The 18,045-nt window shown below is 52.3% G+C and overlaps 2 protein-coding genes and 1 pseudogene across 2 annotated transcripts; 2 read left to right on the top strand and 1 right to left on the bottom strand.

Moving 5' to 3' along the window:
* Positions 1 to 671: 671 nt before the first annotated feature.
* On the top strand, positions 672 to 7,437 carry LOC125684364 (uncharacterized). Its single transcript, XM_048926497.1, is given in 5 exon segments — positions 672 to 719; positions 1,594 to 1,764; positions 6,335 to 6,430; positions 6,432 to 6,488; positions 6,838 to 7,437. Coding segments are annotated over 5 exon segments (708 nt in total). The 3' UTR covers positions 7,174 to 7,437.
* A 3,178-nt stretch (positions 7,438 to 10,615) lies between these two features.
* On the bottom strand, positions 10,616 to 12,365 carry LOC125684365 (feather keratin 1-like). The gene is made up of 3 exons (XM_048926498.1): positions 12,333 to 12,365; positions 11,730 to 11,882; positions 10,616 to 11,380 (listed from the first exon to the last, which is right to left on the bottom strand). The coding sequence occupies exons 1-3, from the start codon at positions 12,363 to 12,365 to the stop codon at positions 11,045 to 11,047; spliced, it is 522 nt and encodes a 173-aa protein (XP_048782455.1). The 3' UTR covers positions 10,616 to 11,044.
* Positions 12,366 to 12,530: 165 nt separating this feature from the next.
* Positions 12,531 to 14,968, top strand: LOC125684366 (feather keratin 1-like; annotated as a pseudogene).
* Positions 14,969 to 18,045: the final 3,077 nt, after the last annotated feature.

Raw genomic sequence — 18,045 nt, forward strand, 5'->3', positions numbered from 1 at the left:
GGATGGCATCAAGCCAGCAGCCAATCAGGGCTTTGACAGAACCTGTGTGATGGTGGCCAGCTGTGCCCTGTGACTATTCTGCAGGTCCCTTTCCTTGGCTGCCAGTCCCTCTGCAGCCTTTGCTGCTGGACACTGCACTTTGTTGGAGAGCTCCCGAATGGCCCCATAAGCCGGTGCAACGTCCCACATATGCAAAAAAGAACCCGCCAGAGTCTCGGTCGCTCCTCGCTGTCGGTGATATAGAGATTACAATAGGAATAGGAGTAGGAGAAATGAGAGGAACTCACGTGTCAAAATCAGTACAGGGTAAGAAGCGAAGGAAAAACTAAAGCGGGAAAGGAAGGGGTGTGAAGACGGCCACTTGTCAGATCCTAGCAGTACAGCCCACTTCTGAGGAGTGGCTCCTCTGGGAATTACTCTCCCCGGTTTAATTGCTGTGCACAATTTGATGTGTCATGCAATATCCCAAGGGTCAATTTGGGCCATCCCCTAATGTGCTGTCCTATCATAATCTTCTATCCATTGTGGTGGCTTCTGACTGATAGCCAACAGAGGTTGATGGGACCACTCTCTCACTCGCCGTCCTGAAAGAAATAGGGGAGTGAGAAACCTGAATGGGAAGAGAAGGCTCACGGGTTGAGATAAGATGAAGATAATTAAAGGCAAGCGAAATGGGGAAGCATGCAGAGGCTGCATGGAAGCAAAGAGAGAGAAAACAGGTATGTTCTTCTTCCCATCAGGAAGTGATATTCAGACATGTCTGAGGATGCCCGGCATCCAATTCCTTAGGAGTGGTAGGAGAGGGCAGATGTTTTTGCAAGAAGACTCTCCTGTCCTCCTCCTCTTTGCTCAGCCTTTCTTGCTCAGTGTAATGTGCCATGGCCTGGAATTGGCCTTGGATCTTTTGGTGCCAGCTGCCCTGTTGAGGCCTCCTCCCCACTGCTTGCCATCCCCCAGCATACGGGCTTTGATCTGAGATTGGAGAGAACCTTGATGCTGTGCCTGCAATGCTCTGCAAGATGCAGTGGTATGATATCGGTCAGAGATTCACAGATTTTCAGAGGTTGGTACTACATCTGGAAATCATCCGTTCCAAGCCCCTTGCTAAAGCAGATTCCAGACAGAAGGTTGCTGAGGAAAGTGTCCAAGACTCTGACTCACAAGAATGGGAGGAAGGAGGACCCGAGGAACTAAAGGCCGGTGAGTGTCACCGCTGTGCCTGGGAAGATCATGGAACAGATCCTCCTAGAAGACGTGAACATGAAGAAGGCACATGAGGGAAGAGTGGGTGATGGCAGATAGCCATCATGGCTTTGCCGGAAGAAGGTTTTGTCTGACCATTCTGATGGCCTTCTGTGATGGAGTGATGTCGTTGGTGAAGAAAGGGAGAGTGGCCAATGCCATCTACGTGGGTTTGGGCAAGGCCTTTGACGTGGTCCCCCCTCCATATCGTTGTGCCTGAATGGGAGAGATACGGTCTTGTGGGGTGGACTATTCAGTGGGTAAGGTAATTGGTTGGTAGGCCAAAGACAGAGGGGTGTGGTGAATGGCACTATATCCAGGGGGAGGCTGATTATGAGCAGTGTTCCCCAGGGGCCTGTGTTGGTTCTGGCACTCCTCAACATCTTCATCGATGACCTGGACGATGGGCTCGAGTGTACCCTCAGCAAGTTTGCCAATGACACAAAGCTGAGTGGTGTAGCTGACGTGATAGAAGGAAGGGAAGCCCTGCAGAGGGATTTTGACAAACTCAGCAGGTTGCCCGTGTGAACACAATGAGGTTCAACACAGCAGAGTGCAAGGTCTTGCGTGTGGGTCAGGGTAACCCCAAATACGTGTAGAGAGTGGGAGAAGAACTCTTTGAGAGTAGCCCTGTGGAGAAGGTCCTGGGTGTCCTGGTGGATGAAAATGTAAACATGAACCGTGAGTGTGCTCTTGCAGCTTGGAAGGCCAATGGTATCCTAGACTCCATCAGAAGAGGGGTGGCCAGCCTGGATGGTGAGATGGTTGTTCCTCTCTACTCCGCCCTTGTAAGACCCCACGTGGAGGCCTGTGTCCAGTGCTGGGGCTCCCAATACAGGAAAGGTGTGGAGCTCCCTTCTGTGAGAGGACCCAGAGGAGGGCCCCAAAGATGATTAGAGGACTGGAGCAACTCCAAGACAGGCTGAGGATGCTGGGCTTGTTCAGCCTGAAGAGGAAAAGGCAGTGAGAAGACCTCATTGCAGTCTTCCAGTATTTAAAAAGGGGAATTATAAACAGGAGGGGAATCACCTTTTTACAAGGGTAGACTGTGATAGGAAAAGGGGGGAATAGTTATAAGCTCAAGGAGGGAAGGCTTTCATTGGATGTCAGGGGGAAGTTCTCTCTTTCCGAGAGAGTGATGAGGTGCTGTAACAGGTTGCCAGAGGATGCTCCATTCCTGGAGGTGCTCAAGACCAGGTTGGATGGGCCCATGGGCAACCTCTTCTAGTCCCAGATCTGGAGGTTGGTGGCCCTGCCTGGGGCAGGGCTGCAGAACGCGCTGATCTGTGTGGATCCTTGTGACCCAAGCCATTCTGTGATTCTATGATTCTGTGACAGAGAGGCAGCAAAGCTTGACCTGAAGGCCAGGGAAAGTGTGGGACTTGTGGACGCTTTTGTCAGGTGGTAGTGGCAGTTCTCTCCCATGGGAGCCAACTGCTCACTGTTCCAGCTTAGTCGTGGTGGGGAAAGGGTCGCCACGTGCCTCACACGATCTCGGAAGTCTCCAGAGCAGCTGATGATGTCCTGCTGTCACCTGGAGTGTTTGCAGAGGAGAGTGATGATGCAGAGGCACAGCCTGAGATGCGGCACAATTTTATTGAGAGAAAAGAGGGGAACAAAATTGCTCCAAGGGGTGGCCAACATTCAGGAATAAGCAGGGACAGAGTCGGCACTGTGTGGCCATGGTGGATGTCCCACCTGCTGTCCATCTGCCTTTTTGGCAGAGGAAGAAGGGCCATCCTGTCCTCCCCAAGCTTGATTCCTGGGGTTGACAGACCAGAGGGGCGTAAGTGACAAACAAGGCATCAGGAGGCAAAGGAGAGAGTGGAAGAGGGGAAAGGCAAACATGGACAATGCTTCCGGAGCGTCCATGGTGGATCTGTTCATTTGCAAGAGTGTTAGCATTGCTTGTAGCCTACGAAAACAAGATCCTGATGGTCCAGTGCAGATCTGTGAACAAATTCTGGGTCCTGGGAGGTCTTTCTCCAGGGCCGCTGCCAGCAGCTTTAGCAGGGGAAGAACCGCCTGCCACTGAAGCGGCTGCCAATGCCAGAGAGGCCAAAGCCTCCAGAGGAGATGGGCACGCCCTCAGAGCTGAGGATGCTGCCAACGGCAGCGGAGGTGGAGGATCCCACGGCGGTGTTCTGCGGGAAGGAGCTGAGGATGGGTCCGGGCAGGGTCACCACCACGGGAGAGGGCTGGATGAAGACGTTGGAGTCCTGGCACTGCCTGACGCAGGGCTCGTTGCAGCTGCTGCCCAGAGGGGGTGGGGCCGCAGGGCTGGCAGGGCAGGCGTGGCACGCACTGGTCGTAGCAGGACATGTCTTGTGTCTGGAGGGGCACCTGTTGGCACAGAGGGTCAGGAGGACACAGAAGAGAGAGAGGAGCATCCCGCCATCCCAGCAGGAGAGAGCCGAGGCACTGTGCTGGCTGGGCATATGGAGGCTGTGTAAGGAAATCTGTTTTCCAGTTCTTCTCTAAAGCTCCAATGGTACAGCCAATCGCTACCGAGTTTATGCCTAGCCCGTAGCACAGCTCGTGCAAGACCCAGCATCCCTCCAGCTCGCACGTGCTGCCCCATTCCCCATAGCACAGTAGGCTGCTTTCCCAAAACGCAACCTTACGTGGAGACACTTGTATGTCCAGAGAAATCCCCAAAGAAGAAGAGGTTGTGAAAGGGCTTTGCACTCACCTGGTTCCCTGGGAGATGGAGGCAAGAGGAGCGAATGACTGAGAGAGGAGTTGGGCCCGCTTTTATACCACTCCAGCACTGCCCCAGGCCCACTGTCTCTTTACGCACACTGTAATTTTCCACAAGACTCACCTCAAATGTAAATTCTCCCTCCTAATGGCACAGGTTGGGTTTTTGTTTCTGTCAACCCTGACATTTCATTTCCTTCTTTCCGACCTTCACAAATTGGCTGCGCGGTCACCTTTCAAGTTCCAGGATGACAGGCACAAGGAGTTTCCTTGCAGAAACACGTCACTAGGGGTGACAGATGCATCCCAAGTGCCCGAGGCATTCTGTGCTACAGGCACAGTACGTGTCTCAGGGGAAATGTCGTGACTTATTTGTAACCACCTTATCAGCAAGGAAGGCATGTGCTCCTACCAGTGCAGCCCCTTTCAAGACACCCAGAGCCTTTGTTGCCTGCATTCCCATTTGGTCCTTCTCCCTCCCTGCCTGTCCCTCAGGCTGCTCATTCCCTCGAAAGGCAGGTGCGCAGTTCTGCTGCTTGCAAATGCCTTTGCACACAGCTTACTCTTCTAGGAACACAATCGAATGTTCACTGGCCATCATGCACTCCCGTGGCAGTTTCTTGGTCATCGGTCTACCCATGCCATAAGCTTTTTTGTGGAACAACATTTCCTTCCCGAGCCTTGTTCTTTCACAAAAAGTCCCATGGAATCTGGCCACTCCTCTAGAGTAGATGGCTGTGCTGGTTTTCTTGTCAGCGCCTTGCTCCGTCTCCTCTAGGAATGGAGTTACTCTATGCGCGGAGGATCCCCCCATGGTGCTCAGGTCGGCAGACAGCACACACAGGGTGCCAAATGGGTGGCTCATAGCCCATCCAAAATCAGATTCAGAATTGCCAAGTGTCAGGAAAGTCTCTTCAGTAGCTTGGCATCTCAAGGTATTCTCTTGGTACTCTTGGAGCGCATCCCAGCTCCCTCCATGCCCGCAGGGCAGGGAAGTACTTTGTGTGGGAGATCTTTTGTGGTGATGGCCTTTTTGATCACATCCATTCCACAAACATCCCCAGCCATCTGACAGTTCTGGCATCTACCAGGTTTCACTTGTTTGACGAGAGGACACATGCCTCTCCAACAGAGCTGTTTTTTCACGAGGCAGAGAAGGCCTCTTTCAGAACACTGTTCACTATTCTTCAACAGCCTCACTATGGCCATCTTATTGAGGACAGTTCCAGAAGCCTTACTGAACTCCAGCAAGAATATATCCTGTTCTCTTCCCTGTCCACCAGGCTTTCTGTTTCATTGCAGACACATATCAGCTGGATCTGACCTTGACTTCTCCATGGTGAATCCATGCAGATTACAGCATCCGATACCTTCTAACTACGTGTGCCAGGAAACAGTTTTCAGGGTGCACTGCTCCAGCAGCTCCATACGACTGAAACGTACAGTCCAGTAGCTCCCTCGCATCTGCTTCTTGGTCTTCTTAAACAGGACTGATATGCACCTTCCCCCATTCTTGGAGGCACTTCTTCCAGTCACCAACCTACGTTGGTGATGAAGAGTGGACAGCTCCCTCAGCACTCATGAGTGCATCTCATCAGGGGACAAATGAGCTGAAGGTGTTAGAAATATGCAGTTTGCTCAGGTTTTCCTTGACCCAAAATTACATCTCGATAGCTCCCGTTTTTCAGCCTGGCCTCTGAGCCATGCGATTCCTAAAAACCACGCTTGCTGGATAAGAAAGAAAGAAAGAAGGCAATCAGGACCTCAGCATTTTTGCTGCCCCGAGAAGCCAGGTCTCCTACTTACTTCAGGAGAACACTCACATGTTCTCTTATTTTCCTGTAAGCACGGAGACCCCAGTTGAAGCCTCTTTTGTTGCCCTTGATGTCCTTTGCCAGACTGTATTCTATCAGCCCTTAGGCATTCCCCACCTGATCACTGGCTGCATGGACACTATGGCTTTATTCCGCCCAGGTTGCCATCCTTGCTTCCATCCTCCACATGCTTCGTATTTCTTCATATTTTTGTTTTTGAGTATTTCCAGCAGCTTTGCTTTCCCCCGTGTAGGCCACCTGACACTTTTACCTGGCAGAAATCTTGGTGGCTGGAGGTTCTGAGCTTGCTGCACTATTGCCTGTGACTGTCAGACTTCAGTGAGAGGAGGGGAGTTGAGAGAACCAGGTAGCATGTCTGCAAGGATGAGAAGGTGCTAAGCTGCAGATGATAGTGCGGTGAGGAGATGGCTCTCTTTCTACTCAGGCAGTTGCCAACCATTCCTTGGGTCTCTCACCGGAGCACTTGAAAGAAGCTATCTTGGCAAAATAGTCATGACAGGAATGGGGAAATCAAATGGCAGAGTCAGGGGAATAAAAACCACCAAGTCTGCCATTAGGAAGGATTATTTGCATTTGAGGTGAGTCTCTGGGAAAATTACTGCTTGCTTAGAGTGTCTGCTGGCCTCAGGCAGCACACAAGCAGTATAAAAGTGGGGCCCAACTCCTCTCTCAGTCATTCGCTCCTCTTGCCTCCATCTCCCAGGGAACCAGGTGAGTGCAAAGCCCTTTCACAACCTCTTCTTCTTTGGGGATTTCTCTGGACATACAAGTGTCTCCACGTAAGGTTGCGTTTTGGGAAAGCAGCCTACTGTGCTATGGGGAATGGGGCAGCACGTGCGAGCTGGAGGGATGCTGGGTCTTGCACGAGCTGTGCTACGGGCTAGGCATAAACTCGGTAGCGATTGGCTGTACCATTGGAGCTTTAGAGAAGAACTGGAAAACAGATTTCCTTACACAGCCTCCATATGCCCGGCCAGCACAGTGCCTCGGCTCTCTCCTGCTGGGATGGCGGGATGCTCCTCTCTCTCTTCTGTGTCCTCCTGACCCTCTGTGCCAACAGGTGCCCCTCCAGACACAAGACATGTCCTGCTACGACCAGTGCGTGCCACGCCTGCCCTGCCAGCCCTGCGGCCCCACCCCTCTGGGCAGCAGCTGCAACGAGCCCTGCGTCAGGCAGTGCCAGGACTCCAACGTCTTCATCCAGCCCTCTCCCGTGGTGGTGACCCTGCCCGGACCCATCCTCAGCTCCTTCCCGCAGAACACCGCCGTGGGATCCTCCACCTCCGCTGCCGTTGGCAGCATCCTCAGCTCTGAGGGCGTGCCCATCTCCTCTGGAGGCTTTGGCCTCTCTGGCATTGGCAGCCGCTTCAGTGGCAGGCGGTTCTTCCCCTGCTAAATCTGTTGCTGATGGCCCTGGAGGAAGATCCCCAGGGTGCACAAAATCTTTGTGGGACTTGAGACCAAGGAATGGAGCTAGTTCGATTACACTGCAAATGTGATCCATGTCTTCCTTCCTTCCCCCTTTTCTCTCTCTCATTTCCTTCCTGTGCCATTAGTGATCACCATCTGCTCCTCTGCACAGTCAGACCCACAATACCAGCGTAGGGGGGGACAGGATGGCCCTTCTCCCGCTGTGCAAAGGGCGGATGGATGGATGGCAGTTCACCCATTAGATTCATGCATTGCGGGCTGTCGTGTGTTTGTGGTGCTTCCTGAATGGGTGGCATTGTTTCTCTCTTTTGCCTCAATAAATGTGACTGCATCCTAATCGTTGCCCGTGTTGTTATCCATTCTCCTCTGGAGCCTGTGCCATGATGTCTTTGGGGAGAGATGTTTCTCTGTAGTCATTCTGGGAAGTGGTGCTGACTGCTGATCTGAGCAATTGGTAAGATATCTCAGGAATGTTCACTTGAACCCAGGGGCTGAAAGGCCTACTGCCTGCCTTGTCACGGGCATAGATTGATCTAGTTAAGTCCGTGACAGCTCTGAGAGTACGAAAGTTGTACGTGGAGTGAAGTCTGGATGGCATCAAGCCAGCAGCCAATCAGGGCTTTGACAGAACCTGTGTGATGGTGGCCAGCTGTGCCCTGTGACTATTCTGCAGGTCCCTTTCCTTGGCTGCCAGTCCCTCTGCAGCCTTTGCTGCTGGACACTGCACTTTGTTGGAGAGCTCCCGAATGGCCCCATAAGCCGGTGCAACGTCCCACATATGCAAAAAAGAACCCGCCAGAGTCTCGGTCGCTCCTCGCTGTCGGTGATATAGAGATTACAATAGGAATAGGAGTAGGAGAAATGAGAGGAACTCACGTGTCAAAATCAGTACAGGGTAAGAAGCGAAGGAAAAACTAAAGCGGGAAAGGAAGGGGTGTGAAGACGGCCACTTGTCAGATCCTAGCAGTACAGCCCACTTCTGAGGAGTGGCTCCTCTGGGAATTACTCTCCCCGGTTTAATTGCTGTGCACAATTTGATGTGTCATGCAATATCCCAAGGGTCAATTTGGGCCATCCCCTAATGTGCTGTCCTATCATAATCTTCTATCCATTGTGGTGGCTTCTGACTGATAGCCAACAGAGGTTGATGGGACCACTCTCTCACTCGCCGTCCTGAAAGAAATAGGGGAGTGAGAAACCTGAATGGGAAGAGAAGGCTCACGGGTTGAGATAAGATGAAGATAATTAAAGGCAAGCGAAATGGGGAAGCATGCAGAGGCTGCATGGAAGCAAAGAGAGAGAAAACAGGTATGTTCTTCTTCCCATCAGGAAGTGATATTCAGACATGTCTGAGGATGCCCGGCATCCAATTCCTTAGGAGTGGTAGGAGAGGGCAGATGTTTTTGCAAGAAGACTCTCCTGTCCTCCTCCTCTTTGCTCAGCCTTTCTTGCTCAGTGTAATGTGCCATGGCCTGGAATTGGCCTTGGATCTTTTGGTGCCAGCTGCCCTGTTGAGGCCTCCTCCCCACTGCTTGCCATCCCCCAGCATACGGGCTTTGATCTGAGATTGGAGAGAACCTTGATGCTGTGCCTGCAATGCTCTGCAAGATGCAGTGGTATGATATCGGTCAGAGATTCACAGATTTTCAGAGGTTGGTACTACATCTGGAAATCATCCGTTCCAAGCCCCTTGCTAAAGCAGATTCCAGACAGAAGGTTGCTGAGGAAAGTGTCCAAGACTCTGACTCACAAGAATGGGAGGAAGGAGGACCCGAGGAACTAAAGGCCGGTGAGTGTCACCGCTGTGCCTGGGAAGATCATGGAACAGATCCTCCTAGAAGACGTGAACATGAAGAAGGCACATGAGGGAAGAGTGGGTGATGGCAGATAGCCATCATGGCTTTGCCGGAAGAAGGTTTTGTCTGACCATTCTGATGGCCTTCTGTGATGGAGTGATGTCGTTGGTGAAGAAAGGGAGAGTGGCCAATGCCATCTACGTGGGTTTGGGCAAGGCCTTTGACGTGGTCCCCCCTCCATATCGTTGTGCCTGAATGGGAGAGATACGGTCTTGTGGGGTGGACTATTCAGTGGGTAAGGTAATTGGTTGGTAGGCCAAAGACAGAGGGGTGTGGTGAATGGCACTATATCCAGGGGGAGGCTGATTATGAGCAGTGTTCCCCAGGGGCCTGTGTTGGTTCTGGCACTCCTCAACATCTTCATCGATGACCTGGACGATGGGCTCGAGTGTACCCTCAGCAAGTTTGCCAATGACACAAAGCTGAGTGGTGTAGCTGACGTGATAGAAGGAAGGGAAGCCCTGCAGAGGGATTTTGACAAACTCAGCAGGTTGCCCGTGTGAACACAATGAGGTTCAACACAGCAGAGTGCAAGGTCTTGCGTGTGGGTCAGGGTAACCCCAAATACGTGTAGAGAGTGGGAGAAGAACTCTTTGAGAGTAGCCCTGTGGAGAAGGTCCTGGGTGTCCTGGTGGATGAAAATGTAAACATGAACCGTGAGCGTGCTCTTGCAGCTTGGAAGGCCAATGGTATCCTAGACTCCATCAGAAGAGGGGTGGCCAGCCTGGATGGTGAGATGGTTGTTCCTCTCTACTCCGCCCTTGTAAGACCCCACGTGGAGGCCTGTGTCCAGTGCTGGGGCTCCCAATACAGGAAAGGTGTGGAGCTCCCTTCTGTGAGAGGACCCAGAGGAGGGCCCCAAAGATGATTAGAGGACTGGAGCAACTCCAAGACAGGCTGAGGATGCTGGGCTTGTTCAGCCTGAAGAGGAAAAGGCAGTGAGAAGACCTCATTGCAGTCTTCCAGTATTTAAAAAGGGGAATTATAAACAGGAGGGGAATCACCTTTTTACAAGGGTAGACTGTGATAGGAAAAGGGGGAATAGTTATAAGCTCAAGGAGGGAAGGCTTTCATTGGATGTCAGGGGGAAGTTCTCTCTTTCCGAGAGAGTGATGAGGTGCTGTAACAGGTTGCCAGAGGATGCTCCATTCCTGGAGGTGCTCAAGACCAGGTTGGATGGGCCCATGGGCAACCTCTTCTAGTCCCAGATCTGGAGGTTGGTGGCCCTGCCTGGGGCAGGGCTGCAGAACGCGCTGATCTGTGTGGATCCTTGTGACCCAAGCCATTCTGTGATTCTATGATTCTGTGACAGAGAGGCAGCAAAGCTTGACCTGAAGGCCAGGGAAAGTGTGGGACTTGTGGACGCTTTTGTCAGGTGGTAGTGGCAGTTCTCTCCCATGGGAGCCAACTGCTCACTGTTCCAGCTTAGTCGTGGTGGGGAAAGGGTCGCCACGTGCCTCACACGATCTCGGAAGTCTCCAGAGCAGCTGATGATGTCCTGCTGTCACCTGGAGTGTTTGCAGAGGAGAGTGATGATGCAGAGGCACAGCCTGAGATGCGGCACAATTTTATTGAGAGAAAAGAGGGGAACAAAATTGCTCCAAGGGGTGGCCAACATTCAGGAATAAGCAGGGACAGAGTCGGCACTGTGTGGCCATGGTGGATGTCCCACCTGCTGTCCATCTGCCTTTTTGGCAGAGGAAGAAGGGCCATCCTGTCCTCCCCAAGCTTGATTCCTGGGGTTGACAGACCAGAGGGGCGTAAGTGACAAACAAGGCATCAGGAGGCAAAGGAGAGAGTGGAAGAGGGGAAAGGCAAACATGGACAATGCTTCCGGAGCGTCCATGGTGGATCTGTTCATTTGCAAGAGTGTTAGCATTGCTTGTAGCCTACGAAAACAAGATCCTGATGGTCCAGTGCAGATCTGTGAACAAATTCTGGGTCCTGGGAGGTCTTTCTCCAGGGCCGCTGCCAGCAGCTTTAGCAGGGGAAGAACCGCCTGCCACTGAAGCGGCTGCCAATGCCAGAGAGGCCAAAGCCTCCAGAGGAGATGGGCACGCCCTCAGAGCTGAGGATGCTGCCAACGGCAGCGGAGGTGGAGGATCCCACGGCGGTGTTCTGCGGGAAGGAGCTGAGGATGGGTCCGGGCAGGGTCACCACCACGGGAGAGGGCTGGATGAAGACGTTGGAGTCCTGGCACTGCCTGACGCAGGGCTCGTTGCAGCTGCTGCCCAGAGGGGTGGGGCCGCAGGGCTGGCAGGGCAGGCGTGGCACGCACTGGTCGTAGCAGGACATGTCTTGTGTCTGGAGGGGCACCTGTTGGCACAGAGGGTCAGGAGGACACAGAAGAGAGAGAGGAGCATCCCGCCATCCCAGCAGGAGAGAGCCGAGGCACTGTGCTGGCTGGGCATATGGAGGCTGTGTAAGGAAATCTGTTTTCCAGTTCTTCCCTAAAGCTCCAATGGTACAGCCAATCGCTACCGAGTTTATGCCAAGCCCGTAGCACAGCTCGTGCAAGACCCAGCATCCCTCCAGCTTGCACGTGCTGCCCCATTCCCCATAGCACAGTAGGCTGCTTTCCCAAAACGCAACCTTACGTGGAGACACTTGTATGTCCAGAGAAATCCCCAAAGAAGAAGAGGTTGTGAAAGGGCTTTGCACTCACCTGGTTCCCTGGGAGATGGAGGCAAGAGGAGCGAATGACTGAGAGAGGAGTTGGGCCCGCTTTTATACCACTCCAGCACTGCCCCAGGCCCACCGTCTCTTTACGCACACTGTAATTTTCCACAAGACTCACCTCAAATGTAAATTCTCCCTCCTAATGGCACAGGTTGGGTTTTTGTTTCTGTCAACCCTGACATTTCATTTCCTTCTTTCCGACCTTCACAAATTGGCTGCGCGGTCACCTTTCAAGTTCCAGGATGACAGGCACAAGGAGTTTCCTTGCAGAAACACGTCACTAGGGGTGACAGATGCATCCCAAGTGCCCGAGGCATTCTGTGCTACAGGCACAGTACGTGTCTCAGGGGAAATGTCGTGACTTATTTGTAACCACCTTATCAGCAAGGAAGGCATGTGCTCCTACCAGTGCAGCCCCTTTCAAGACACCCAGAGCCTTTGTTGCCTGCATTCCCATTTGGTCCTTCTCCCTCCCTGCCTGTCCCTCAGGCTGCTCATTCCCTCGAAAGGCAGGTGCGCAGTTCTGCTGCTTGCAAATGCCTTTGCACACAGCTTACTCTTCTAGGAACACAATCGAATGTTCACTGGCCATCATGCACTCCCGTGGCAGTTTCTTGGTCATCGGTCTACCCATGCCATAAGCTTTTTTGTGGAACAACATTTCCTTCCCGAGCCTTGTTCTTTCACAAAAAGTCCCATGGAATCTGGCCACTCCTCTAGAGTAGATGGCTGTGCTGGTTTTCTTGTCAGCGCCTTGCTCCGTCTCCTCTAGGAATGGAGTTACTCTATGCGCGGAGGATCCCCCCATGGTGCTCAGGTTGGCAGACAGCACACACAGGGTGCCAAATGGGTGGCTCATAGCCCATCCAAAATCAGATTCAGAATTGCCAAGTGTCAGGAAAGTCTCTTCAGTAGCTTGGCATCTCAAGGTATTCTCTTGGTACTCTTGGAGCGCATCCCAGCTCCCTCCATGCCCGCAGGGCAGGGAAGTACTTTGTGTGGGAGATCTTTTGTGGTGATGGCCTTTTTGATCACATCCATTCCACAAACATCCCCAGCCATCTGACAGTTCTGGCATCTACCAGGTTTCACTTGTTTGACGAGAGGACACATGCCTCTCCAACAGAGCTGTTTTTTCACGAGGCAGAGAAGGCCTCTTTCAGAACACTGTTCACTATTCTTCAACAGCCTCACTATGGCCATCTTATTGAGGACAGTTCCAGAAGCCTTACTGAACTCCAGCAAGAATATATCCTGTTCTCTTCCCTGTCCACCAGGCTTTCTGTTTCATTGCAGACACATATCAGCTGGATCTGACCTTGACTTCTCCATGGTGAATCCATGCAGATTACAGCATCCGATACCTTCTAACTACGTGTGCCAGGAAACAGTTTTCAGGGTGCACTGCTCCAGCAGCTCCATACGACTGAAACGTACAGTCCAGTAGCTCCCTCGCATCTGCTTCTTGGTCTTCTTAAACAGGACTGATATGCACCTTCCCCCATTCTTGGAGGCACTTCTCCCAGTCACCAACCTACGTTGGTGATGAAGAGTGGACAGCTCCCTCAGCACTCATGAGTGCATCTCATCAGGGGACAAATGAGCTGAAGGTGTTAGAAATATGCAGTTTGCTCAGGTTTTCCTTGACCCAAAATTACATCTCGATAGCTCCCGTTTTTCAGCCTGGCCTCTGAGCCATGCGATTCCTAAAAACCACGCTTGCTGGATAAGAAAGAAAGAAAGAAGGCAATCAGGACCTCAGCATTTTTGCTGCCCCGAGAAGCCAGGTCTCCTACTTACTTCAGGAGAACACTCACATGTTCTCTTATTTTCCTGTAAGCACGGAGACCCCAGTTGAAGCCTCTTTTGTTGCCCTTGATGTCCTTTGCCAGACTGTATTCTATCAGCCCTTAGGCATTCCCCACCTGATCACTGGCTGCATGGACACTATGGCTTTATTCCGCCCAGGTTGCCATCCTTGCTTCCATCCTCCACATGCTTCGTATTTCTTCATATTTTTGTTTTTGAGTATTTCCAGCAGCTTTGCTTTCCCCCGTGTAGGCCACCTGACACTTTTACCTGGCAGAAATCTTGGTGGCTGGAGGTTCTGAGCTTGCTGCACTATTGCCTGTGACTGTCAGACTTCAGTGAGAGGAGGGGAGTTGAGAGAACCAGGTAGCATGTCTGCAAGGATGAGAAGGTGCTAAGCTGCAGATGATAGTGCGGTGAGGAGATGGCTCTCTTTCTACTCAGGCAGTTGCCAACCATTCCTTGGGTCTCTCACCGGAGCACTTGAAAGAAGCTATCTTGGCAAAATAGTCATGACAGGAATGGGGAAATCAAATGGCAGAGTCAGGGGAATAAAAACCACCAAGTCTGCCATTAGGAAGGATTATTTGCATTTGAGGTGAGTCTCTGGGAAAATTACTGCTTGCTTAGAGTGTCTGCTGGCCTCAGGCAGCACACAAGCAGTATAAAAGTGGGGCCCAACTCCTCTCTCAGTCATTCGCTCCTCTTGCCTCCATCTCCCAGGGAACCAGGTGAGTGCAAAGCCCTTTCACAACCTCTTCTTCTTTGGGGATTTCTCTGGACATACAAGTGTCTCCACGTAAGGTTGCGTTTTGGGAAAGCAGCCTACTGTGCTATGGGGAATGGGGCAGCACGTGCGAGCTGGAGGGATGCTGGGTCTTGCACGAGCTGTGCTACGGGCTAGGCATAAACTCGGTAGCGATTGGCTGTACCATTGGAGCTTTAGAGAAGAACTGGAAAACAGATTTCCTTACACAGCCTCCATATGCCCGGCCAGCACAGTGCCTCGGCTCTCTCCTGCTGGGATGGCGGGATGCTCCTCTCTCTCTTCTGTGTCCTCCTGACCCTCTGTGCCAACAGGTGCCCCTCCAGACACAAGACATGTCCTGCTACGACCAGTGCGTGCCACGCCTGCCCTGCCAGCCCTGCGGCCCCACCCCTCTGGGCAGCAGCTGCAACGAGCCCTGCGTCAGGCAGTGCCAGGACTCCAACGTCTTCATCCAGCCCTCTCCCGTGGTGGTGACCCTGCCCGGACCCATCCTCAGCTCCTTCCCGCAGAACACCGCCGTGGGATCCTCCACCTCCGCTGCCGTTGGCAGCATCCTCAGCTCTGAGGGCGTGCCCATCTCCTCTGGAGGCTTTGGCCTCTCTGGCATTGGCAGCCGCTTCAGTGGCAGGCGGTTCTTCCCCTGCTAAATCTGTTGCTGATGGCCCTGGAGGAAGATCCCCAGGGTGCACAAAATCTTTGTGGGACTTGAGACCAAGGAATGGAGCTAGTTCGATTACACTGCAAATGTGATCCATGTCTTCCTTCCTTCCCCCTTTTCTCTCTCTCATTTCCTTCCTGTGCCATTAGTGATCACCATCTGCTCCTCTGCACAGTCAGACCCACAATACCAGCGTAGGGGGGGACAGGATGGCCCTTCTCCCGCTGTGCAAAGGGCGGATGGATGGATGGCAGTTCACCCATTAGATTCATGCATTGCGGGCTGTCGTGTGTTTGTGGTGCTTCCTGAATGGGTGGCATTGTTTCTCTCTTTTGCCTCAATAAATGTGACTGCATCCTAATCGTTGCCCGTGTTGTTATCCATTCTCCTCTGGAGCCTGTGCCATGATGTCTTTGGGGAGAGATGTTTCTCTGTAGTCATTCTGGGAAGTGGTGCTGACTGCTGATCTGAGCAATTGGTAAGATATCTCAGGAATGTTCACTTGAACCCAGGGGCTGAAAGGCCTACTGCCTGCCTTGTCACGGGCATAGATTGATCTAGTTAAGTCCGTGACAGCTCTGAGAGTACGAAAGTTGTACGTGGAGTGAAGTCTGGATGGCATCAAGCCAGCAGCCAATCAGGGCTTTGACAGAACCTGTGTGATGGTGGCCAGCTGTGCCCTGTGACTATTCTGCAGGTCCCTTTCCTTGGCTGCCAGTCCCTCTGCAGCCTTTGCTGCTGGACACTGCACTTTGTTGGAGAGCTCCCGAATGGCCCCATAAGCCGGTGCAACGTCCCACATATGCAAAAAAGAACCCGCCAGAGTCTCGGTCGCTCCTCGCTGTCGGTGATATAGAGATTACAATAGGAATAGGAGTAGGAGAAATGAGAGGAACTCACGTGTCAAAATCAGTACAGGGTAAGAAGCGAAGGAAAAACTAAAGCGGGAAAGGAAGGGGTGTGAAGACGGCCACTTGTCAGATCCTAGCAGTACAGCCCACTTCTGAGGAGTGGCTCCTCTGGGAATTACTCTCCCCGGTTTAATTGCTGTGCACAATTTGATGTGTCATGCAATATCCCAAGGGTCAATTTGGGCCATCCCCTAATGTGCTGTCCTATCATAATCTTCTATCCATTGTGGTGGCTTCTGACTGATAGCCAACAGAGGTTGATGGGACCACTCTCTCACTCGCCGTCCTGAAAGAAATAGGGGAGTGAGAAACCTGAATGGGAAGAGAAGGCTCACGGGTTGAGATAAGATGAAGATAATTAAAGGCAAGCGAAATGGGGAAGCATGCAGAGGCTGCATGGAAGCAAAGAGAGAGAAAACAGGTATGTTCTTCTTCCCATCAGGAAGTGATATTCAGACATGTCTGAGGATGCCCGGCATCCAATTTCTTAACAGTGGTAGGAGAGGGCAGATGTTTTTGCAAGAAGACTCTCCTGTCCTCCTCCTCTTTGCTCAGCCTTTCTTGCTCAGTGTAATGTGCCATGGCCTGGAATTGGCCTTGGATCTTTTGGTGCCAGCTGCCCTGTTGAGGCCTCCTCCCCACTGCTTGCCATCCCCCAGCATACGGGCTTTGATCTGAGATTGGAGAGAACCTTGATGCTGTGCCTGCAATGCTCTGCAAGATGCAGTGGTATGATATCGGTCAGAGATTCACAGATTTTCAGAGGTTGGTACTACATCTGGAAATCATCCGTTCCAAGCCCCTTGCTAAAGCAGATTCCAGACAGAAGGTTGCTGAGGAAAGTGTCCAAGACTCTGACTCACAAGAATGGGAGGAAGGAGGACCCGAGGAACTAAAGGCCGGTGAGTGTCACCGCTGTGCCTGGGAAGATCATGGAACAGATCCTCCTAGAAGACGTGAACATGAAGAAGGCACATGAGGGAAGAGTGGGTGATGGCAGATAGCCATCATGGCTTTGCCGGAAGAAGGTTTTGTCTGACCATTCTGATGGCCTTCTGTGATGGAGTGATGTCGTTGGTGAAGAAAGGGAGAGTGGCCAATGCCATCTACGTGGGTTTGGGCAAGGCCTTTGACGTGGTCCCCCCTCCATATCGTTGTGCCTGAATGGGAGAGATACGGTCTTGTGGGGTGGACTATTCAGTGGGTAAGGTAATTGGTTGGTAGGCCAAAGACAGAGGGGTGTGGTGAATGGCACTATATCCAGGGGGAGGCTGATTATGAGCAGTGTTCCCCAGGGGCCTGTGTTGGCTCTGGCACTCCTCAACATCTTCATCGATGACCTGGACGATGGGCTCGAGTGTACCCTCAGCAAGTTTGCCAATGACACAAAGCTGAGTGGTGTAGCTGACGTGATAGAAGGAAGGGAAGCCCTGCAGAGGGATTTTGACAAACTCAGCAGGTTGCCCGTGTGAACACAATGAGGTTCAACACAGCAGAGTGCAAGGTCTTGCGTGTGGGTCAGGGTAACCCCAAATACGTGTAGAGAGTGGGAGAAGAACTCTTTGAGAGTAGCCCTGTGGAGAAGGTCCTGGGTGTCCTGGTGGATGAAAATGTAAACATGAACCGTGAGTGTGCTCTTGCAGCTTGGAAGGCCAATGGTATCCTAGACTCCATCAGAAGAGGGGTGGCCAGCCTGGATGGTGAGATGGTTGTTCCTCTCTACTCCGCCCTTGTAAGACCCCACGTGGAGGCCTGTGTCCAGTGCTGGGGCTCCCAATACAGGAAAGGTGTGGAGCTCCCTTCTGTGAGAGGACCCAGAGGAGGGCCCCAAAGATGATTAGAGGACTGGAGCAACTCCAAGACAGGCTGAGGATGCTGGGCTTGTTCAGCCTGAAGAGGAAAAGGCAGTGAGAAGACCTCATTGCAGTCTTCCAGTATTTAAAAAGGGGAATTATAAACAGGAGGGGAATCACCTTTTTACAAGGGTAGACTGTGATAGAAAAAGGGGGAATAGTTATAAGCTCAAGGAGGGAAGGCTTTCATTGGATGTCAGGGGGAAGTTCTCTCTTTCCGAGAGAGTGATGAGGTGCTGTAACAGGTTGCCAGAGGATGCTCCATTCCTGGAGGTGCTCAAGACCAGGTTGGATGGGCCCAT

This window comes from Lagopus muta, chromosome 25, assembly GCF_023343835.1.
Source record: "Lagopus muta isolate bLagMut1 chromosome 25, bLagMut1 primary, whole genome shotgun sequence".
In the NCBI taxonomy this organism is placed as follows: Eukaryota; Metazoa; Chordata; class Aves; order Galliformes; family Phasianidae; genus Lagopus; species Lagopus muta.